This window comes from Lissotriton vulgaris, chromosome 5, assembly GCF_964263255.1.
Source record: "Lissotriton vulgaris chromosome 5, aLisVul1.2, whole genome shotgun sequence".
In the NCBI taxonomy this organism is placed as follows: Eukaryota; Metazoa; Chordata; class Amphibia; order Caudata; family Salamandridae; genus Lissotriton; species Lissotriton vulgaris.
The window spans coordinates 619,698,523-619,723,223 of record NC_141693.1 but is presented as its reverse complement, the minus strand read 5'-3'; the positions used below and the strand labels follow the sequence as shown (position 1 = coordinate 619,723,223).

The following is a 24,701-nucleotide window of genomic DNA, read 5'->3' as shown; positions in this document are numbered from 1 at the left end:
TATGAATGCTGTGATAGTAAAGTTAAATTGTAATTTTAATTATGTCTAGGCGGAAGGGGAATAATATCCCTACCGAGCATGCCGGTGCAACCATCGATACTTATCTTGTTAGAGAAGTTAATGTGCTCAATGACGAAATAGATAAAACCGAACGGCGACTGTGGTTAGGTACTTTACCAGCTACGCCTCATATACCCCCACCGGAATGTCTAGGTTTAGGTTCCAATGCACCTAAGGGTACAGAACAAATCCCAGAAATACAGGTTGATGCCCCCAATTTATCTACCCAAAAATCGCCAGCCCCCGAGCTAAAAGGGGATGCAGAAAGACACAAATTAAATCTGGCCCTAATAACAGCGCTAAGGGCCTTAAAACTATTTCTGCACCTAGCGCGGATGAGCAACTGGGTAACGCTGGCATTGGGGCTTTAAGTGGTACGCAGGTTGATCAAATACTTAATGTTTTGGTTGCTAAAATCGAAAGCTTCATTAAACCACTAATTGAAAAATTAGATATTTTGAATAGAGAGGTTATTAGGCTAGGTGGAGCTATATCCTCACAAAAGGAATTACTAAAGGTCTCAAATGAGTTAACAGGGGAAAGTTATAACAATGTTAGTAATTCAATTGTAGAAACACCAATGCCAGAAGCTTTAGGCTGTGTTGGGAGGGCCAAGGCTACCATAGTGGATCAAAGCAAACAAACCATCGGTAGTAAAAAGTACTCATGGCTTTAGAATTGAGGGGAGCAAGGTCTACCTTTGTAGAAAAGCGTAGCAATACTATGAATTTACCCCCTGATTGTGCCCCGTATGTGGCTGTCTTAATTGATGTCCCATCCCCGAATCTAAACCAACAGGAAACTCATGAATCTCTTAAAAACAAAACAGTATTTTGGCTTAATCGTCAATGTGGGTTTCCGGTGAATCAGTCTGACGAGATCCTTACTACTAGAAGGGTCAACTGGACAGGTAATTCTAAAAAGAGTGTCAGGGGAGATTGTGTCATTATTAATTTTAAAAACCCTCACTATGCCACAACATCCCTGATAAGAGCAGAATTGTTACCACATACTCAGCCAGGTATCACATTACGCCCACTTGGCTATTTTTATGGCCACTTAATGAATCAAACGAATGATAGGATGAATATGGACCTATATTTTAACAGTAGGCCTCCTAAAATTGATCCTGTATTTGAGGTACCTGTTTCGAATCGGTTCCAAGCATTGAGTAGTCTAGATGTTAACGATTGACAGGATTTGGACCGCCAGTATCTGAAGTGGCGGTCTCACCTAGGCTTGATGATACTGTGGGGGGAACTCCAGTTGACCAAGGAACTATGCCAGAGGATAACCCTAGTTATGTTTTGGACGTAGGGGTAGATGGTATAATTTTGCCCAGGAAGGGGGCTGCCCCAGGCGGAAATTCCTCACAAGAGCAGGAAACTATTTGTAGTAACAAAAGGGATATCCATTGTCATTTGGAACTTAGCTGGGTTGGCTTCTAAAGAGGGGATACTGGGATGGTTGGATTTTATTAGATCTTACGATATTCTTTGTTTTCAAGAAACTTGGTGCACGGAACTAGTTAGTTTTGATGGTTTGCCTCCTACAATCTAGAAGCGCAGGGCTCGTTGTCTGGAACAGCAAAGGGGGGCCTTTTGACTCTGGTGTCCCTAGATTTATCCCTAAAAGGGGAAAGAAATTTGAAAGTCTGGGCACATTCTCAGATTCTTAGGCTGCACGTGAAACATGCCCATGACGTCCTTTTTTTTTTTTCACAACCAATTTTATTGAGCAAAAGAGTATCAAGAATGTGGCATCTTCACACACCAAGATCACCACATCAGTATCAATGCAATGATGACATACATAGCATTCGCGAAGCATATATCAATGAAGCTCGGCTTTAAAATTCCCTAACAACCCATCCCAACCCCAACTACACCCCCACCCGTACCCACCATCCCCCCCCCCGCCACACATGTACAGAAGCAACACAAAGACGATTCACATAGAGGAAGCAGGTATAGTGCAACCTGGGTTTTGCCATTGGGGCCAGAAAAGTCCCTGCGATCAAATGTCCTCCTCCTGCTCCGCCGGGGGTTCCAAGGACAGGCCACGGTAGTCGGCCCACCGCTTCCAGATCCTGAAGTGTTTGCGTGGGCAGCCCCGCGCCTCAAAGACCGGTTTCTCAAGACCCATAAAGTAGTCCAGCCCAGCCTTCCACGCAGACAGGGGGGGGGCCCTCACAGATTTCCAGGCCCGAGCCAAGTCACGCTTAGCGACCACCAGGCCCAGGAGCAACAGATGACGTTTATATATGTTGCCCCCAACCCCTTCCATGATGTGCAGCAGGCCTAGCCGGTGGGTTCGGGGAAGATCCCAGCCCAGGACCTCAGCCAGGCAATTCCATACGCCCCTCCAGAAGCCAGCCAGGCGACCACACGACCACACCGTATGCAACAGGGAGCCAGGCACTTCCCCACAGCGCAGGCACTCCGATGACGCAATCAAGCCAGCCTTCCACAGTCGTTCACGTGTGTAATAGGCACGATGCAGGTATTTGAATTGTATCAGGCGGAGCCGAACCGCGATAGCGGCGCCGCGCGGGGACTCCAGTGCCTCCCTCCAGTCGTCCTCGTCCAAGGCGCCCACGTCTACCTCCCAGGCTTCCCGAAGGGAGCTGAGAGTAGATGAGCAGTGAGTAACAAGGGACTGATAAATCCTAGAGACCTTCTTGTCTCCCAAGTCTCCCATAAACACTTTCGCCTCAATCGGGCTGAACTCCGGCAGGGAGTCGAGGCCGGCAATGCTTGGGGCGAGGGCATGTCTCAGCTGTAAGTAACGGAAGAACTGGGACTGAGGCATCTGGAACTCCACTCGGAGTTCCTCAAAGGACTTGAGGGTTGCGCCTGACATGACCTGGCCCAGTTGTGTAATTCCAATAGCCTCCCAACCCTCGAACCCGGCCAGGGCCGCCAGTTCTGGGAGCAAACCGTTGTGCCACAGCGGCGTTTCAGCCGTTAATTTGCCCCACCAACCCATGCGGCGCAAAGACTGCCGCCACACTGCAAAGACCACTTTTGTCACCGACGGCAACCCACGGCGTATACGGGCCGAGTAAAGAACGGTGTGGAGCGTACGGTCACCCATGAGATGTCTTTCCAGGGCATAAGCCGGGTCACTCCTGTCCCCGTACCACCATTCATTAAGGACAAGAAGATGTGACGCCTGGTAGTAGGAGAGGAGGTCGGATGTGGCCAAACCACCACAGTAGGTGGACAGAAAGCACGTCCTCAGGGCCACCCTGGCTGCTCCGCCATCCCACAGGAAGCGGCTCAGCACTGAGTTCACCTGGCGGAACCACTCCATGCCAATAGGGTGCGGGAAATGTTGAAGTTGGTACAACAGTCTCGGCAGCGCCACCATCTTAAAGATGGCCGACCTCCCAAAGATCGTAAGTGGCATTCTGGACCATGTTTTAACATCAGCCTGGACCCGTTCCCACACCGGCAAGACACTGCGTGTCCAGGCCACGGCTCGCGAAGTCGAGAGGAAAACACCCAAATATTTCAGGCCGTCCGTCGCCACGCGCAGGTCGGCGGCCCAAGGGTCGGCAACCACTCCGCCACGTAAAACCCACAGGGTCGACTTAGACAGGTTAAGGCGGAGCCCTGAGACTTCGCCAAACCCCCGCATGATCTCCAAAACTCGAGGGCCCGAGCGCCGCAGGTCGGTAAGGAACAGGAGGACGTCGTCTGCGTAAAGTGCAATTCTATCCGTAAGGGTACCGTTCCAGACAAAGCCACGCATATGGGCATCCAGTCGTATCCGCGACGCCAGGGGCTCCATGGCCAGGGCAAACAGATAGGGGGACAGCGGGCAGCCCTGCCGAGTACCACGGCCGATTTGGAAGCGCCCCGAGACCGCACCGGCTACACGGACCGACGCCGTGACATTGGTATATAGGAGTCGGATATAGGACAAGAAAACAGGCCCGAGGTTGAGGCGGGCCAACAAGGTGAACAGATACGCCCAACTCACCGAGTCAAAGGCCCGGTCCATGTCCGCAAGGAGGAGTGCGGCCTGTTCATCCCTAGCACCCATGGCGTCGATCGCTGCCTGCGCCCGCCGGATATTATGTCGGGTGGCCCTGTGCGGCATGAACCCGGCCTGGTCAGGGTGGACCAGGTCGGCGATGTGGGGCAGAAGGCGGTTCGCCAGGGCTTTCGCCAAGATCTTGGCCTCGATATTGAGGAGGGAGATTGGCCTGTAAGAATCGTGGCGGTCCGGCGCCCTGCCAGGCTTCAAAAAGACCACAATCTCAGCATGACGCCAGTCAGGTGGCAGCTCGCCTCTAGACCGCGCTGCCTCTAGGGCATTGCGAAAGTGGGGTCCCAGCTGGACATGAAACTTTTTATAAAATTCGGCAGGATAACCGCTAGGGCCGGGCGCCTTCCCAGTATTCAATTGGCCAAGGGCCTCCCCAAGCTCCTCGGACGTAAGCGGGGCCTCTAAGGCCGTTCTAGTCTCCTCCGGGACTGCCTGCGGGAGTAGGTCATCCAAGTATGAGGCAATCTCGCCCTCCACCAGTGGGTCACGAGGAGCGTATTGTGCCTCGTAGTAGCGGGCAAAGCTAGCCGCCAACCGATCTGGGTCGGTCATAACTGAGCCATCCCCCGCCGTAAGGCCGGGTAGCTCCAGGGGCTGGAAAGTCGCCTGGCAAAGCCTATGTAGCATGGTGCAGGACTTATCGCCCCACTGATACACCCTGCTGCGCGTGGCGAGCCACGCCTGCCGGGCCTCCTCGTACAGGACCGAGGAATAAGTCTGCTGGGCCTGCAGGAGCTGTCGCACGACGCCCTCTTCACCCCCGAGTCGACCACGCTGCTCCAGCTCCTCCACGCGGGCCGCGGCAGTCACAATGGCCTCCCGACGCTCCTGCCGAGCGGCCGCACACCAAGCTATATCAATGCCCCGGATCGTGGGCTTCAGCGCCTCCCACACAACAATGGCATCGACCCCCCCCACCAAGTTCTCGCGCCAGAAGTGATCGATTTCCTCTCGTAGGTGCGCCACATACTCCGGCCGCTGCAACTGCCAGGCGGACATACGCCAGCGAAAGGGTTGTCGTTTAGAGGGGAGGGTCAAGGTGGCTAGGACAGGGGAATGATCCGAGAGGCCCCTGGGGAGTATCGTGGCGTCCCTGACACGGCTCAGACAAGCCCCGGGTACAAACAAATAATCGAGCCTCGAGAACGACCCATGCACCGCCGATACATACGTGAAGGCCTGCACTGCGGGATGAAAATGCCGCCACACATCGATCCAGCCCAGACTGCGCACCGTCGCACACAACCGGGTGGGGGCAGCCGCGGGAGGGGGGTCAGACACCACACGCGCTCGCCGCTGGCGGTCCAGGCCCACATCCATGACTTCATTCCAATCACCCCCCACCACAGTCAGGACCTCGGGGATCTCGTCCCACAGCCGCTCAGACAGTGCCCATTGCAGGGGGGGAGGGGCGTAAACACTTCCAAAGACCACCGGCTCGGAACCCAGTAGGCCCTTAACAAAGACAAACCTGCCCTGAGGGTCGATCCATTGCTTCTCATGAACATAGGCCACCCTACGATGTATCAATATGGCCACCCCCCGTGATCCCCTCGTAAAGCCAGCATGATAGACCTGGTGATAACCGAACCTCTGGAGGCTAAGGGCCTTGGAGCCCAGCATGTGCGTTTCCTGAAGCAGGAGGACATCCACCATCTCCCTCTTCCCCCACCGCAGCACAGCCCCACGCTTGATCTTATCCAGGATACCCCGCACATTCCATGTCACCACCCGCAGGGTCTTCGAAGGAGACACAATCGCAGCATCAGCCATTGTCAATATATAGTCCAAAATCTGAGAGGGCTTCCCTCCCACCCAAGTGCAACCCGCAAATCGACAAGAATCACAGCCCCCGACATGTGTGGACCCACCCCCCCAGCCCGCAAACTCAGCGCCCCCTTCCCAACCCAGACCCGCCCCAACAACAAGTGCAACACCAAAACACCCCCCCACACCCCACACCCACCACCCCAATACCTCAGAAAACATTGAAGTACCTGTCGCGGCATGGAGAGACCCGAGCCCAAAACAGAGGACCCAGGGCCCGCCATACCAATGGATCCCCACAACCCCACCATGACACACACTCACCACCCCCCCAACAACACTCACATCCGTGAGGGTCTGAGGCCCATACATGGTACCCTCCGAGCCACACGGCGCCCCCATGTCAATAACTGAGGTCTTCACATGGGAACCGGCTGGCACATCAAGGACAAAATGGAACAGTCTCACCAGCCAAAGCAGAGCAAGTCAGTATGCAGCATACAAGTGCGTGTAGGCCCAACAATGTTCAGCTGCCCGCATCGGAGTGTTCAGAGTCCCTGGCACCACCCAATTGCGACGCACAGGCGGAAGCCGATCTTTTCTTGGAGCGAGACCTCCGATGGCGGCCCTTCTTGGTCTGGCGATCCGTCCGCTCCGGCGACGATCCCTGAGACCTGCCCGGGTCCAGCCCCGGCTGGGCATGGGGCCGGAGTCGCACCGCCTCATCGGTCCAGCGGAACACCTCCTCAGGCGAATCGAAGAAATGGGTCCGAGACTGATATATTACTCGCAGGCGAGCCGGATACAGGAGCGAGTATTGGAGCTTGAGGCCCCGAAGCTTAGCCTTAGCGTCCATGAAGGATTGCCGCTGCTGTTGTACCATCTTCGTGTAGTCCGGGAAAATCATGATGGTATGATTCTCGAAGGTGAGGGAGCCCTTGTTCCTCGCCTCCCGCAGGATAACATCCCGGTCATGATAGTTCAGCAGGCGGGCGATAACTGGCCGTGGGCGCTCACCCTCCGGTGGCCGCTGGGTCAGAGCCCTGTGGGCCCTCTCAATCACGAAGCACGTAGACAGTGCCCCTTCGGGGAGCCAGCTCTCCAGCCACCCGGTCAGGAACCGCTCCATGTTGTCCTTCTCGCACCGCTCTGGAAATCCAATGAAGCGGAGGTTGTTGCGCCGCGCGCGCCCTTCTGCATCTTCCACGCGGGCCGCCAGTGTCTTTTGGACGCTCTCCACCTCCGCTAGGCGCTTCTTCAGGCCACTAATGTCCGCCTCAGTCTCCGTGATACGGGTCTCGGCCCCAGCGATCCGCTCCACCGCGTTGCGAAGGTCCTGGCGCAGGAGCACGACATCCGCCCCAACCACTCCAATCTTGGCATCGAGCATGTCTCGGGATTGGGTGATGGCCGCTAGGATAGCTGCATTGTCCGGCCCGGGGCCGCCGCTGCCACCGGCCGCCCCGGCGCCACCACTCGGCCCGGTGAATTTATCGATTGGGCCATGTTTAGGCGGGCCACCTCCTCTGTCCCTGGTCATGGCAAGCGCTGGGCAGGGCGGACACCACCTTCGAACCTTCGGGCACTGTCACAAATCCTGAGCGGGGCGGCCCAGATGAGGCCCCAGGGAGGGATGCGGGCCGGCCGCCGCGATCGGATGTCGCGAAAATCGAGGTCCCGGCGTCACCCCGGCAGAACAGGCCGCACCCACGCTCGTCCCCACAAACAGCCGTCCAGGGTATAACAGGAGGAATCTGCGGGTCCGCCGTCTGCGGGCAGCCGTATCCAGCGGGCCGAGCCAGGGGAGGCGGATCGGATGTCCCCACCGGCCACTAGTTCAACCACGGCCGCCTCTGGGCACAAGGAATCTCGTCTCCAGACTGTCGCGGGGCCACGCCTCACCGCCACCGCTCGTTGGTCGTTCAGGGGGTGAGCCGATGGGTAGGAGCTGTTGGCACCGTCCCGATCTCCAGGCGATCGCGGTCGAAGAGATGAGCCAAGGGCGGCGTAGCGGATGCCACCCGCACCCGCCAGGTCACAGCTGCCACCAGGCGTCGCGAAACTCGAGGACCCCGGTCTCCGGCCGGCCACCAGGCCGCACTCCGCCGCCGCCTCCCTTCGATCACAAGAAGGGAGGAATTGCAGGATCAGCACACCAAAGTAGGCAGGAGACTTCACCAGATCGAAAGCAATCACTGGGCACCAACAGTGGGCTCAGGGGTCAGGATAAATGATCGAATTAAGTCCGGGCCGGCGGGAGCTCTACAAGGCTGCGACCGCCATCTTCGCCCGCCAAGCCACGCCCCCCCATGACGTCCTTTTAATTAATTACTACAAAAACATATTTGACAATACGCAGCATAGAGTCGTTAAGGACCTAGAGACTGCCATTGAGCAGCTGATTGCATAGGAAAGTGTAACTTTTGATTTTATTTGGGAGGGTGATTTTAATATTTCTACTTGCCCTATGTCTACCTCTAGGGTATGTGGGGTACAAAGTAACCAAGGAGATGATGACCTGCATTTCCCTCATAGCATTTACGGGGAGACACTAAATAAAATCATGGCGGACCATGACTTGGAACTTATGCAATATGCAAAAGATGAACGAGGAAATATTACCCCCACCTATACTGGTAGGAATACAAACTCTACTGTAGATCATGTTGTGGTGTCATCTAATATTATACCCTTTTGTTTAGCCCCCAGGACCCAAGAGACCGCATTAAGTGACCACAATTGTATTATTTTAACAACTGTTATCTGGGAACACAGGACTGTCTCCAATATTAGAATAGTAGAGTATATTAAACAGCACAGACCCAATGGGACTAGATTAAGATGGAATGGGGAAAAATCTGAGACTGTGATAAATATTATTGTATCAGGCTGTGCCGAGGAAATTAACAACATCCTGAACATTGATAACGGCTCAAAATTTATTTTAGGGAATTTTAATGGAATGAACAAATTTATAGATACCACTTTTACTGGGTTTGGTAAAGGGAAAACCACCCATAATAAGGGATGGTTTGATCATGCCTGCACCTTACTGCTTTCACAACTAAAGCAGGCATTAACAAACAGACCCAGGGACCGGAAGTTGGTAATTCAGCTTAGAATTGATTACAAATTAGCCCTCAAGCGAAGGAAAGGAGAGTTGGACCAAGAGGCCTGGGATAGTCTAGCACAGGCGGCAGAGACGTCCAATTGCTGCCTGTTCTGGGCAACAGTCAATTCCCCCTTCTTAAAAGATGATTCGATCCCTGAGCTTACGTCCCACGTCAGTAGTGAGGCATGGGTAACCCATTTTTCTGCTATATTTAGAGCTAACTGGCCCAATGGCGCTAGCAATGGATCCTGGCCTATTGTACCTCTCAATTTCACCTTAGCAGAGGTAGACCAAGGTATCAAAGCTAGTAAAGGGGGTAAGGCGCAGGGGCCCGATGGGGTCCCCATAGATGTCTATAAAACTGTACCACCGTTATGGGGCCCCTTACTAACTATTGTCTTTAATGCAGCTGTGAGCAACGGTATCCCTCTCAGATGGGGGGAATCTATTATTATCCTGATACACAAGAAGGGGGATAGGTCGGATGCAAAAAACAACAGCCCTCCCTACTAGACTCCTCCGTCAAAATCATGAGTAGGATACTGTTAGTCAGGCTGGAAGAATGGGCGGAGGCCAGAGGGAATTTAGCCAGTACTCAGTAAGGCTTTAGGAAAGGGCGTGCAACACTTTACCAGTGTATAAACTTAGATCTGTTAATTGGGAAATATAGTATTCAAAAGAAGAGAGTGTCCCAGAAAACCAGAAAGGACTGGGTATAGAAGTATGAGATAAACAAGATTCCTTTCTGTGTTGTTCAATGTTAGGTTTTGTGGCCAACTGGCCGGTTGGCCACAAAACCTAACATTGAACAACACAGAAAGGAATCTTGTTTTTCTCATACAATTGGGAAATATACCCAGGCCAAACAAGGCTCTCTTTATCTCTGCTTTGCAGATGTAAGTAGCACCTTTGATTTGGTGGACCATTCCACCCTATGGATAACGCTGTTAGCGCTTGGAGCCCCAGAAGGAATAATCTTCTTTTTGGCTTGATTGTATGAAAGATTACAAACCTGTGTCCGGTATGGGGTGAGAGGGAGTCACTCCCAAATTTAACGTTAGATGTGGCATAAGACAAGGCTGCGTCCTCGCCCCTCTGCTTTTTACTCTTTTTATTAATGAGGTGGATTTAGTTTTAAAAACAGTAAGAGCAGATGCCCCACAGGTAAAAGGGATAGACGTACCGGAACTGCTAACTGCTTTATGCGGACAATGCCGTGTTATTGTCTAGGACCCCTATTAGCCTTCAGCGTTTGATGGATTGCTTCACTGTTTTTATAAAGGATAGGAAACTGCAGATCAATAAAAATAAAACACATACAATGATCTGTGGAGTAAAGCGTAATAAAACTCATGCCTTTTATATAGATAAAGAGAGAGTGCTACAAGTGGATACATTTTGCTATCTGGGTATTACCTTCGCCAGAGATAGAACATGGTCACATGAAATCAGAAATGTTCGGGCTCAGATGGCCAAAAGTGCCCATGGGGTATTCAGATTTTCTGCAAAAATAGACGATAGACGCATAAGGGACATGATGAAGTTCTATCAGTCCAGATGTGTATCGATCGCCTTATATGGGGCTGGGGTGCGAGGATATCATCCCGATGGACAATTACAAATTGAGGAAAATATTTTCCTCAAAAAGCTACTATGCCTCCCAACTTCAGCCCCAACTGATCTAACCCATAGAGAAGTTGGGATTGGTTATCTGTCAGATCTGATATCACTTAAGCCCCTAATGATTTGGCGATCAATCTGGCAAATGGAGGAAACAGCTTTTAATAGGCTTGTAATTAATGATTGCCTAGATTTGGACAATTATCTTAGGATTCCCTGGTTAAAATATATTGTACATAGCTTTCAGGAAATTTTTGACATAAATATTTTGGTTGACCCTTGTGCTGCTGTAGATATTCCCAAAATAGAGATGAAGGAAAAATGTATGTCATATAGAGCAAAGAGGCGGGGGAACATTAATGGTCAATTATCTACTTGTACGTTTTACAATAGATATTTAGTTGGTGAAGGTTTCCAGTTATATTTGAGCCAGGTGACTAGACCATCCCACAGATTTGTTCTTACCAGGCTTAGGCTTGGGCTGGTACATCACCTGGTGGCTTTCCCACATCCTAAAAAGCACCCGGTTGGCCCTTGCCCGTGTGATGGTAGATCTAAACAAAGCACAATGCACTTTTTGCTGATCTGTAACCTTTACATGAATTTCCGAATTGCCTACCTAAAGCCCATGTTTATAAAAAATGGTATCTGTAATGTAGATGAAGCAATGAAGCAGATTTGTAATTTGCCAAACACAGACATTTGTTTTTTTACTGCCATCTTTTTATATAAATCATTTTATGCTAGGAAAAGTATGATGTTTTAACTTTGTGCACTAGTGATATTCTCTGTATTTTTGCTGCTTTAACATGTATGTCATATGTGCTTTTATGGTCATTTTTTATATGTACCGAATAAAGCTTCATGAAATGAAATGCATGGACTATGTTGGGTGAAAAATGGTGGCATATGATCCACATATTGGTTCATAAGCAAGAAGGTTATTCGATCATGACCCTGACCATGGGGGCTAAGTCTCTGAAATTGGACTAAGAGCATTTATGCTTTAGAATGGATCAGATGAAAGTCAAGTTTGTAAGTGGAGAAGACTGCCACAGCATGTACATCAGTTATGAAATAATTTATACCACTACAGGTGGATTCATTTTATTATTTGCAGCCGATGTGTTATTTTTACTCAATTTGTAGGTATACATTTTCAATTTGTGATGTGATATGGATGTATAGTATTGAAATATGTGTGTGTGTGTGTGTGTATAATGGTGCGCACGCTGGCATGATGTCTTTGAGATTGATTAGGCGGAATAAGATTAGTCAATAAAGATTAATTGAACCTGCACCTCTGTCCATGACTATTTCATGTCTTTTACAGGAAAAAACACACTTTAGCGGTGCTCTGGCATGCAAAGTTAGTTGAAGGAAGAGCATGCAGACACCTTATAGTAAGGTATGTGGGCATGTGAGTAGTGTGAATATGGCAAACAGTTTCCACTCTGTGCCGCAATAAGTTGCTAATCCCAGTACTTGTAAATAAGAGGGCGTGGACATAAAAATAATATAACAAAATAGAAGACATGAGTAACAAATCTCCTAAATCATTCTATTTTGTCTCTAGTTTTAAAAAGCTTTGATGGAAGTTTGTCATGTCTTCAATGGGGTTTACCTGCTCCAATCTAGTGATTGCCACTTGTTTGTCCAAATTTTGAGCGTTTCTTTCTTTGACGAGTTCGTAGTATACTTTCCCAGTGCAGAAAATCACCCGCTTCACTTCCATGGGCTCCTGCGATGCTACTCCCTTTTCTGGAATCAGACGCTGAAAAAAGGTACCTTAAGGAAGCAGGGAACAGGGAAGGTCATAACAGAATAAATTAATCAGGCCTCATAAACAGTAGTCAAGTCAAAAACCACTTTATTCCATTTTGTTAAAAATCATAAAAGCATGCTACAAACAATTAAAAGACAATCCAAATACATATAAAAAATGTCATACAATACAATATCAATATCAAGTATAAAAACAGTTAAAATGTCAGGTTTAAAAAGATCATCGTGTGCAAAAAGGCGAAGCATACCAACATTCATCACAGACCCCAATGTTAGACTTGTAATTTCCTCTTCCTAATCCTAACAGCAGCGACGAGGTAATTTGCCACACTGAACATCACCAAGGGCGATTCTAGCATTTGTAAGTACAGGAGAGCTGGTTTTGCCTGTATGAAAGCTTTCCCTTTCAATAAAGGTACCAAATACTTCTGTCTTGGGACATTATAACAAGGGCAGAACAACATAAGGTGCATATTATCTTGAATGGAAAAGTTATCACATTTGCATACAGGTGCGTCCTCAGGCTTAAACCAACCCTGACTATCACAGAGTACCAAATAAATCTGGTTAAATCGAAATTTAACCAGAAGCCACCTGTGAAACGGAATATTAACTAAGGCAAGGTACGGTTGAATGGCTATGCAGGTAATTGTCATATAATGGGCTCTAACCGTGGGTTTAGTTAGTTGATGTTGCTCTCTCTCCAAGGTCTTAAGTTTGTAAAAATTTTGCTTGACCCAGTCTAGGTCTGCTTTTTTCAGGTCAAGCGGAGAGGAGAAAATCTCCGGGCGTCCAAGATCTACTGAGCACTTGTGAATATATGGTCATAACAGAATAAATTAATCAGGCCTCATAAACAGTACAAAACTGCACATACATATTAATTCAGAAGCCAAGAGGCAGACTTCCCGACCTTGTTCATTTCATGGTTTAACTGTTTTAATCAATTTAATTGCAGACCTTTCCCATCAACAAACCCAACAGGCTGGTGGAAGTATCCCCAGCAACCTTTCCTCCTACCCCTTCCCTCTCAAACACTATAAAGCCCCAAACCCCCCACACTAACCCCGAATCTAGAACCCTAAGACCTTACTGGGATGATGCTACTCAATAAGGTGGGCTCCTTGGTTACATTCAGGGCTTGAAGAGTCCTAGTTAGGGCTACCAAACTGATCAGGGAGCTGACAAAGACCATGCAGGGTTACTCTGATCCCTTCCAAATTACTAGGGCAATGTAGCAATCAGACCCCAGCAGATAAAAAGCACTATATGGAATTCCAGTCAGTGTCAAAGGCTTTTGATGTATCGTTTCCAGCTGGCGTCTACTACTGCTCCGGAATGCTGGTATCAATTGTTTTGAAGCAACAGGTGTTAGGGCTGAATGTTTCTCTCTAATGGAGGGCAGAGCAGAACATCTGTAATGGGTACCCTAGCAGTACAACCTCAGGGGTCCTATGTAAAGCGGTGCTGCGAATCTCATCAATCAAGTTCAGAACTTCATCCCACAATTTCCATTTTTTTCAAGCAAAGTATGTGTTATAAAACTTTCCTGCTCCAGCATCAGTGACCTATCCTGTATAAGTGTCTTTGACGGCATGTTGTACCAGTAAAGTATTAGTTTACAGAGGAATTCTCTGCTCTTGGCATATCCAGCCATTTTATGTACCCTTCCATTCTTTGGCAAAAAAGTCAAAACTCAGGTCATTATTCCAATGTTTTTAGCCTGTTGTTCATCCTTCTCCACTCTAGGTACCAGGATTGTATAAACCTCAGAGATTACATGCCTTTTCAATTGAGTGAAGGTTTTAAAAACTAAACTAAACTACCTCCACTTGGAATTCTTTACCCACAACCCTCCGAAAGTAAACTAATTACATACAGTTTCGCAAATCTTTGAAAACTTGGTTATTTGACAAATAGCGACTCTATTACTTCATGGTTCCCATCCCTGACACGTCCTATGCGCCGGGAAACCCTTTTTGGGTATCTGTTGCGCACTACAAATTTTTTTTAAAACTTCTAGTATCCCTTGATTTGAATGCTGGGGCGAGTATCTGAACAACTCTGAAGGATGAATGTGTCCTTTATTTGTACAGAGGTCTGATAACTCTGCAGATGTAGACATTCCCTATCATGATGTACAGTGCCACTCTCCCTCCACTGTGCAAATCCTTCACTCAGGAGGGCTGGTGTGTAGATAGGATTCGACCCAATAGAGGTAAGAGGTGATGGGAAGGATGTAAATTCTCCGAAAACAGCTATTTTGTCCTACACCCTCAATATGATGATCATGACTGGATATTTAAACAATCTCTTACAGTTGTATGCCAAAAAAAACATAGCAAGCTATTTTTAAAAATGTGGTCGATGAAGCACCACTGTTTTTTCCATTTTCTATGGCACCATTTTGTTATGAAATGCAACTGCGCTGTTTGAAAGTAAGCCTGGATGTTTGGGGCAACAAATCCACCCTCTATAAGATGACGAGTCCTCTGTCTCCTACAAATTGTCTGGGCTTTTATTGCTCCGCATGAAACTGGAACTTGCCTCTGGGAGGCCTTTAAGAATCAAAACGAGAACACAAATATTATTTTGTATAATGTCATCAATCCGACAGCTGCTAAGCATCAGATATACAAGTGCTTTTCCTTGTGTCAAGTTTAGAGCTCTTTTTGAACCTCTCTGAGCAGCAGGGTTGAATTAGGTTGGACTATTCTTGAAATTAAAAAGGTAAATTGTATGCCATGTAGCTAGATCCCATTCCCAGAGGGAAGGGGGATCTCACTGCTGCTTTTTGATCTTTGGGTGTAGCTATGGGCAAAGAGTCAAACCTTTGGAAGTTATGTTTAAATCCAAAGACTTCGGGATATTTGGTCAGTTGTTCATCCAGAAGCTGGGCAGAGACTCTAGTGAGTAGGGGTCGAATGTAGGTTGCATACATCATTATCTTAAGGTGTCTTGGCCAATCCTGACTCCGTACAACATATTGTTACTTGGTATTTGATGCATTAAAAGTTTCATTGGTTCATTAAAAGTTTCATTGCAACAAAGAGGAAACTTAAGACATCTCTTAATGCAAAACATTTAGGAACACCTGCAATTTCCCCAGACCACAGCACCTGGTGACTGGTAGCAGATCATCAACCATCTCTGAAAACATAGTGTCCCCAATATTCGCGCTAGAAAGTACCCGCGAGCATAGTCAAAGGCCTTTTCAATGACTCCTGTACAGAGAATGTTCTTATGTGAGCGTCGCACTTTAGCTATGAGATGGAAAACTACCTCAGTATTACCTCCTCCCTATCAGTCCATGATAAAACCTGACTGATGATAGTCAGCAAATGAAGGCATCAATGGATTTAAACAGACTGCCAAGATGCCCATGAAGATATTTACATAGAAAGCCCAATGTGTCTGTGGAAGCTACAGAATGTAGGGTTGTTTGAATATTGAAATGAGGGTTTATTGCATGGTGCACCCTTGCAACACCTTTCCGCTACAAATGCGTTAAAGAGACCAATTCTTTTGCTATGAGATAGAGGTTACTATCGACTCTTCCAGAGACTCGGCAGGAGAAGGAGTTAGTCTATACATGATTTAGAGTTTGGCAGACGGGTAACTCCATCATAAACGTGACTGTTCTCCTTATTGCAAGTGCATTATTTCTGAAAGCACTTATAATAGGGCAGACGGATACCTGTCATGTTTGTGACAGAGTACTAATCTGCCAAATGCTAAATCGGGCCCATGTTTTTAGAGGGTGATCAACATGTAAATGTGTTTGTATTTATATAGCGCCTTCTACCTAGAGGTCTCGTAGCGCTGTATTCATACCGCTGTGGAACCCTTCCTGGCTTTCCTGTAAGATGTCCACTCCTGGGCACCCCCAAGGTGATGCCAGGCATCCAAGCGCTGCTGGGGCCGCTGTGGAGATTAAGCAAGCTATTGCCCAGAGTCACAGAGTGGGACCCATGATTAGACTAGGCACTGAGGCGAGAATTATCAGGTCCAGGGAGATTGAGTCCAAGAGCCGCCGAGGCGGGAATTGAACCCTGGTCCCGGGCCAGACCTCTGCATCAGGGTCTGCCGCTCTAACCATTGAGCCACGCTTCTCCACATGTGCGGTGAGTATGAGCAGCGCAGGGTTGGTACTGGTCGCATCTCACTGCAGCTGGATTGTTACTGCTCTATTCTGTCATCAGAGCTCCAAGGCTCAGGTTCACGTCTTGGCTCCCAACCCAAGGCTCTGACTCCTCACAGTCCAACTCCTGTAACAAGCCAGTCTGTAGCCAATATGCAACATGTGGTCAGTTGATCAGGGGCTTAGGCCTTTTGATTATTTTTAGGCAATTCTTGCATCTCTTTGTCAGATATCCAAGATACTGTGACGTCACACGCACCCCAGGTTGAACACCACAGTTGAGGTTCCACCCTGCAAACCGTAATAGCACAAGAAAGACTTTATGCTGTGGATGACTCAGCAGACAAACCTCTCTGGGCCTCCTTTTTTTATTGAGGACCATTATGGATGATTGGCCAAATCTGACTTTACTCTGCTAAGGTTAGGTAGTTCTCACACTGGCTGACATGCCAAGTCTCAGAACTGAAACATCCTGGAGCCATTTATCATCAGTGCTGAACACAGAATCATACAGTGTAATGCAAATAAAGACCACGTAAAAGTCACAGAGGGCAAATACATCAACTTGATCCTCCCCAGACACGCACTTTCAGAATTTGTGTGTTTTTTGCTGCTCGGCATCCACTGCCACTAACCATGGTGCTGGGAGCACCTTGCAATAGGTCAATTAAATCACCTGTCAATATAACACCAGTGCACTAGTTAGTGCCTTTGTAGACTAAACTGGAAAAAAAGATTGGTTTCACGCTGCACAACAGACCCAGCTGTTTTTTAGCCAGTCAAAAAAAGAGGCCACCAAATGTGTGGGTGGTGTGTAACATTGAAAGAGAATTCGGTTGATGCTAAAACATTTGAGTCTCAGACTTTACATACCTGTCTTCATGTCTTCGAAGCTGGATTTGGCTTCTGGATGCCTCAGCAATGATTTTGGTGTGAAGATAATCAGCTGAAACAAAGAATGCAGTTAGGCTCAGTTTAACAGCAGCCCGACACACCCGGCTTTCTTCCCCTTATCATACTGGATTTAAAAAGTATGTGAATTATCAGTCCAAGTCGATAAAGTTCCACGATTGTTTGAAAGTAAGTGATACATTAGAAACAAATGATTTTTTCATGTGTCTCTCAAAGTCCTGCTACCGTCCTCTGTTCCCTTTTCAACCCTCCCAACACGAAGGACCATAGTAAGAGCGGAGAATTCAAGGCTCTACTTGACAACAACGCACAAAACAGCAAAGAACTATTCAACATCGTCAAAGAATTTACTAACCCCACCGCCGGCACCAACGACATCTCTCCCTCCCAAGACCTTTGCGACTCTCTATCCTCATTCTTCCATAACAAAATCGCCGAAATACACAACAGCTTTGAACACCAGTCCGACGACATGTCCACTCCACCCATTCCCGAACCAACACCGCCCGTTAACAACCTTTGCGCCTGGAACCCAATCACCACCGAAGACACCATCCGCCTGATGAATTCCATCCACTCAGGATCGCCAAACGACCCATGTCCCCACCACATTTTCAACAAAGCAGGCTCCATCATCGCACCTCATCTCCGCGATATCATCAACTGTTCCTTCAACTCCGCTACCTTCCCGGAAATCTGGAAACATGCCGAACTCAGCACCCTTCTGAAGAAACCCACAGCAGACCCCTCCGAACTTAAGAACTACCGCCCCATCTCGCTCTTCCCATTCCCAGCCAAAGTATTTGAAAAAGCCGTCAATAGTCAACTCGCCGCCTTCCTCGAATCCAACAAATCCCTCGACCCCTCGCAGAACGGCTTTCGGGCCAAACACAGCACCGAAACGGCCCTCATCGCTGCAACAGACAACATTCGAACACTACTGGACAACGGAGAAACAGTTGCCCTCATCTTACTTGACCTCTCTGCAGCCTTCGACACAGTCTGTCATAGCACCCTCATACAACGACTCAGCAACATCGGAATACAAGGAAAAGCACTGGAATGGATCATATCGTTCCTTGCCGCAAGAACTCAGAGATTCCGCCTCCCTCCCTTCAAATCAGAAGCCACCGAAGTCATTTGCGGCGTACCACAAGGATCATCACTTAGGCCCACCCTCTTCAACGTATACATGAGTCCCCTCGCTTCCATCGCACGCCAACACAACCTCAACATCATCTCCTACGCAGACGACACCCAGCTGATCCTTTCCCTCACCAATGACCCGAACAATGCCAAAACCAACCTACACGAAGGAATGAAAGAAGTAGCCGAGTGGATGAAAAACAGCCGTTTAAAACTGAACTCGGACAAAACGGAAGTACTCATCTTAGGATCTTCCCCCTCCGCCTGGGACGACTCTTGGTGGCCACCAGCCCTAGGAACTGCACCCACACCAACGGATCACGCACGTAACCTGGGCTTCACCCTGGACTCCTCCCTCTCGATGACCAGACAAGCCAATGCCGTCTCATCATCCTGCTTCAACATCCTACACATGCTCAAAAAAGCGTTCGGTTGGATCCCCACTGAAACAAGAAAGACGGTCACTCACGCACTGGTCACCAGCCGGCTGGATTACGGAAACACCCTTTACGCCGGAACCACAGCCAAACTACAGAAAAAACTTCAACGCATCAGCCAGACTCATACTGGACTTCCCTTGTCAAGCTCACATTACCGGTCATCTAAAAGATCTCCACTGGCTCCCCGTCAACAAGAGAATAACGTTCCGTCTCCTCACCCACGCACACAAAGCCTTCTATGACATAGGACCCGAATGCCTCAACACGAGACAGTCCTTCTACACCCCCACCCGCCAACTACGATCATCCAATCAAGCCCTCGCCGCAATTCCGCGCATCCACAGATCCACCATGGGCGGTAGATCCTTCTCCTACTTAGCGGCCAAGACCTGGAATTCCCTCCCCACCCACCTCCGCCTTACTCAGAACCACCTCTCCTTCAGAAAGCAACTAAAAACCTGGATTTTCGATAATTAATTGCTCCCACCTCCCAAGCGCCTTGAGACCCTCTGGGTGAGTAGTGCGCTATACACATTTCTGAACTTGAACTTTACTTTTACTGTGCATGTGCAAGTAGCGCACCGACTGCAGGACACACGTCACAGGCAGATGATGGATTGACAGACCGAGGCGGGAGACCATTATGCAATCTCATTGGCTGTATCAGGTAAGAATTATCAAATTCCCTATACCCTTATAAAATTTGTAAAGCGCGCACATATCACCCCTCAAGGAGTTCAAGACGCTGGGGGCCCATAGGGGAGATTAAGTGAGCCTAGAGTCACATGATGCTGAGCTGCCGCCGGTGCTGGGGATCAAACCGTGTGTACCGAGCTCAGGAGTCATCCACTACACCTCTCCGGCCAAGTATTACAGTAAGCCCTTGTCCAGAATGAAATGGCAGAATATTGTTACACTACAAACACAGTTACCAGAATCCTACTGTTAATTATTATGACTCTACAACCTCTTTGGTGAACTTCTTCAGAAATCTGACACAATTGCGGCTGCCCGCGGTGCACGCAGTGGGCCCTGTAGGATGGCAGCCCCCTAGTACGGCTTTAGGCACCTCCACGCGCCTTGTCGCTGGGAACCCCTCCTCAGGGACCCCCCCCCTCGGACCTGGGCCTCCTGCGGCGTCATTTAAGGTGCGCAGTGGGCTGGGGGCAGGTATTTATACCTGCCCCAACCCACTGGTCATCCTCTTTGTCCCAAGCTAGACACGCTGTCACCCTCCCAACCGCTTACCTTGTGTGCCGCGTGAGGGCAGGGCTAATGAATTGACCCTAATAATGTATTCATTTGTTTTGCAGGCGGAGTTACAGGGCGATACGGAGGATGATTGGTACAAGGGGTACCCTTTCAGGAGCACAATAAGGGTGATTATACCAAAATCCTAGGGAGTTTTTACGGCCGGACCCTGGTTGAAAGCGACGGCACCCTGTTAGTCCTTTGGGTGGTTGTAAGCCTGAGCAATCGGGGGCTTGCCTGGTTAAGCTCCGCCCCTAAAAAGGAGTGAGTAAAAGGTTTGGACTGGTGGTCCACGATATGTAAGGGGGATGACCCCCACATATATGATAGCACCAATTGGATTGACCACGGTGCAGTTTGGCTCTTCAGGTGGGCAGGGCAGCTCAGGTGAGTCACTGCTGCCTGCCCTTGGATCGTGTGTAAGTTAATCCACCAAATTGGCATACTCCTTGTATGTAATAAATCTGCAGCAAACTTTCTCCAACAAAAACTTGTGTGGATTGTTTATTTTGAGCAGCGCAACTAATTACTGCTGTGCGGGGGGTTGCCGATATCGGCACTACGAGTTTGGATTGATGAAGTGTACAAGCTCACCTGAATAGAGTTTGCAAGATTGGCATAGTTCACATGAAGAACAAGCACGCCCTGATCCAATGGCCTCAAGTTTCAGTCACTTAAAGGGACGGTATTAGGAATTCAAGGTAACATCTGCCAGAGGCACACACGCTACTGGTGAGTGTCGCTTAGGAAGCGCCAATCCTTGTACTAGCTCACTAATCCATCAACAACATGGACAGGTGAAACTCTGCAAGTAACCTCCATTAACACCTTTGATCTATTCATTAAATGACCTTACATTAGGTACTTTACCCCTCACTGAAATTAGGTTCTAAGAACATTCGAGTATAGCTATAAATTGAATACTCCAAGATCAATTCTGTGTCACAATGATTCTATGGGAGGAGCCGCATTGGTTGCCAAACAAGCTGACTGCTAGACCGAATAAGCAGGCTACTTTTAACTGTTTTGAGACAATGGTGTTCCCCCAGGCTTTCAGCAGGATGAAAAAGGTGAGGGGGTTCTAAAATGGTGTGAACAAAAAAGGGTATCTAATACACTAATAAGTAAGGTGAAGGCACCAGACATTTACAAGAGATGAGTGTGCTTGGCAAATTTACAACTAGACAGAGGATAGCCGAAACCAGCAGTCAACAAGATATTTCTTTAACACTTTATATAGCACAATTATCTTGGTCCAGAAGCAATAACACACTTGATAACATAAATTTAAAAGTCAGCTGCACAGCGACTGCTTGCTATTGCTAACCCTGGAGAGTGAAATGTACAAATCGCCTAACTTGGTTGTTCAACTGAATGTCCTTTTTTGGCAGGGGAACAGGAGTGGTAAACAACAGTATTCTCCATTTTGCTTCATCACTGTGTCAGAAAGGGTACTTCCGATGCAGCTGCCTTACATCTCTGGCGACTGCCACCGAGGGAGAAAGCATGGACGTCATTTAGGGGTCGCTGGCATGTCCCTTGTGACCCCTGGCACTGTCTTTGCTACCCCTAGCCTGAGCAGTGGCAAAATCAGTGCAAGGAACAAAAGCAGCTCATCCTTATGGACGTCTGAGGGCTTCACTCACCTCGTTTTTGTCCATTTTTTAAATTGTACTAATAGTGAATAATATTACATTATTCGCTATTAGTTTAATACAAAATGGAGTGCTAGTAGCTGGAATATGGCTTTCACTAGCAGCTGAGGTAAGTTAAAAAAAAAGCTTTTAAATGTATGTATGTTGTGTGCGTGCTTGCAGTTTTGAGTGTTTTATGTAAGAGAGTGTGTGTGAATGCGTCTGTATGTGTAGGCAGAAAGTGTTTGAGTATGTGTGAATATGTATGTATATGTAAGCATGTGTATGTGTTAGTGAAAGAGAAGGTCAAAGGGCATGTGAAGACACCTCCGCTACCCCTGGCATTTTGGTGAACCAGCGCATATGGCAGACAGTTTATTTTCTTCAGTTGGCAAACGACAGAAATAGATGTCCCCGAGCAGCCATGAATTGATATCTTTATTGTGCTTTGCCTGGGCTCAGCCCGGCAGGCCCTGGCACACTTGGCGCACTAGTCATCCCTGAATGGACTTTCTAGGTGAGTAGGTGATATTAAAGATTTTAAGAATTGTGTTGTTATTAATTATTAAAGTGGACTTTGTGTTCCATATCAGGCACATTCCAGTTAGAGCCGACTTTAACATCTGGGAAGAGAAGGCTGCTTTATTTCAAATCCTCCTAAAAGATTAGAACTACATGGCTAAATAACTAAATTGTTTCTTTTTCTTCCGTGTCATATCATACGTGGTGGGCATGTGTTTCGTTTCTACGAAGTGCACACATTTCAGTTGATGTGGCTCGTCTTACCGCTACTATCTCTAGTAATGTCTGGAGAGCTCTTGACACTTACATGGATTTAGCTTCGAAGGGATTGGTTGCCCAGTATCCTTTTGGATCATCGAACTGATTGCTGTTTGTTATTTGTGTAGTGTGTTTTTTGCAGTACGGTAGTGGATCCTTCTCTTCCCTTCTCTCCTGCCTTTTTCTTTTCTTTCCCCCTTTGTATTCTCTCTCTTTTTTCTCTTTTCTTCTTCTTGCTATCCTCCTTTCTACTTTTCTTTTTCTTTTTTCTTTCTTTTTATCTCTTTCATTCTTAATAGTGATACAGTGTACGAATATTGTGCTTCACTGACATTCCTCTCATGGTTTTCTTCTATTTTTCACAATTATATTGCTTGCGGGCATTATTTGTTCTTCATTCGAATATGTCTAATGCACCAATTGATTTTGTTTGTATCACTTTATATTATATTAGTTTATTTCTTTTCTTTCTTAAAATTTAATAAACTTATTGAACGAAAAAAACAAACAAACAAAAAGAACTAAATGGCTTGACACAATAATGACAAAAGGGTGAAATCCTCCAGGTCCTAACGTGCATTAACTTAGACATCAAAGAGAGAATAGTCCAGTCCATATTACATGTTAGGTTAATAACAATAACTTCTTAGGAAGCAAACCTAGCAAAAACCTGATCTTAAAACCTTTATATGGGGAATTTTGAACCCCAACTTATGCATCTTAGCAGAATTGCCCTTATCAGTTCGGCAAAGGAATCAGGCAGTACAATGACGCCTTCAACACTGCTTACAAGATCACCAGCCAAGGAGTAGACCAGGAACAAAGCACAAGCGGTTCACAGAGGAGCTTGAAGGTCTCAAGGTATTGGTCACATGACAGAAAGTAATCCTTCAATAGTGAAGCCAGCAACATAGTCAAACGCAACTATATGTAAATGTAATGTAAGGTAGCATATTTTTGTGTAGTGCACTTCCAACAATTTCTTGGGGCCCAATTCACATACAGCCTCCGCATACATGGCGGAGGTTCTGCAATTGAAGGAGAAACTGGAGTGCGGAGATCCCGCCGCGACTGTGGAGCCTCCACCATGAATGCAGAGGCTCTTTGTGAATCAGGCCCTAGATCTTTTTGGGGGTTTTATACTGAGTTAGTGATCAGCTCAAGAAGAATCATTTCTGGCGCTGGTAATTCACCAAAGTATTTTTCAAGGCCCTTAAGGCTTTTACCCAGGTCAGCTGTAGAGCACCCACACCTAACACCTGGATTGGTTCTGAGCTCTGTTGTGCCGAGTCGTATGTCCGTGACCCCTATCACGTGACGGTTGAGGAAGCCGCGAGGAAGCCGCGAGCGAGAGGAGAGGAGCTGCAAGGTGAAGCCCCGAGCGAGTGAAGTCAGGCTCGGGGCTCGGCCTTATTGCAGGGCATTGCCGTCATCCGGACCTCGGCCCCCTCGATCTGCGGAAGCCCCAGTGAGGGAAGGGGTGAAGCCGCGAGCGAGAGGAGAGGAGCTGTAGGTGAAGCCCCGAGCGAGAGAAGTCAGGCTCGGGGCTCGGTCTAATTGAAGGGCATTGTCGTCATCCGGACCTCGGCCCCCTCGATCTGCGGAAGCCCCAGTGAGGGAAGGGGTACCTCGACATCGGCGAGAGTTGCCGGGCATCTCCATAAGCCCATAACAACAGTGTAAGGTGCAGCAATAAGGCGCCAGGGGCCCCTGGCCCCAGAAGAAGTAAGGAGAGGCAGGGGGTCCCGACTGTAATCTGCAAAGGGCACGGGCACGGCGCAGGCGTACCTACAAACGGCACAACAGAGGTAAGTGGGGTGAAGGGTGTTTTGTATCCCCTCCCCCTTTCTATACCTTCTTTACTTTCACTAAAACCGACCCCCCTAGCCCTGAGGACAGTATTAAGGACTAAGGGGCAGAGTCAGCAGAGAATTAAGGGCAGACTTAATTGCTAATCCCCTCGATGGCACCAAGGAAGAATAAAAGCGCGCTGGGAC

At 48.1% G+C, this 24,701-nt stretch overlaps 1 protein-coding gene across 3 annotated transcripts in view; it reads right to left on the bottom strand.

Annotated features, from left to right (window-relative positions):
* OGDHL (oxoglutarate dehydrogenase L) overlaps nt 1–24,701 on the bottom strand; it is a 707,295-nt gene that overhangs the window by 17,856 nt on the left and 664,738 nt on the right. For all 3 annotated transcript variants that reach the window (XM_086922073.1, XM_086922074.1, XM_086922075.1), the window contains 2 exons: nt 17,415–17,487; nt 12,240–12,403 (listed from right to left, as the gene is read on the bottom strand). In XM_086922073.1, the coding sequence (XP_086778199.1) occupies nt 12,240–12,403; nt 17,415–17,487 (237 nt within the window). The remainder of the gene's footprint in view (nt 1–12,239; nt 12,404–17,414; nt 17,488–24,701) is intronic.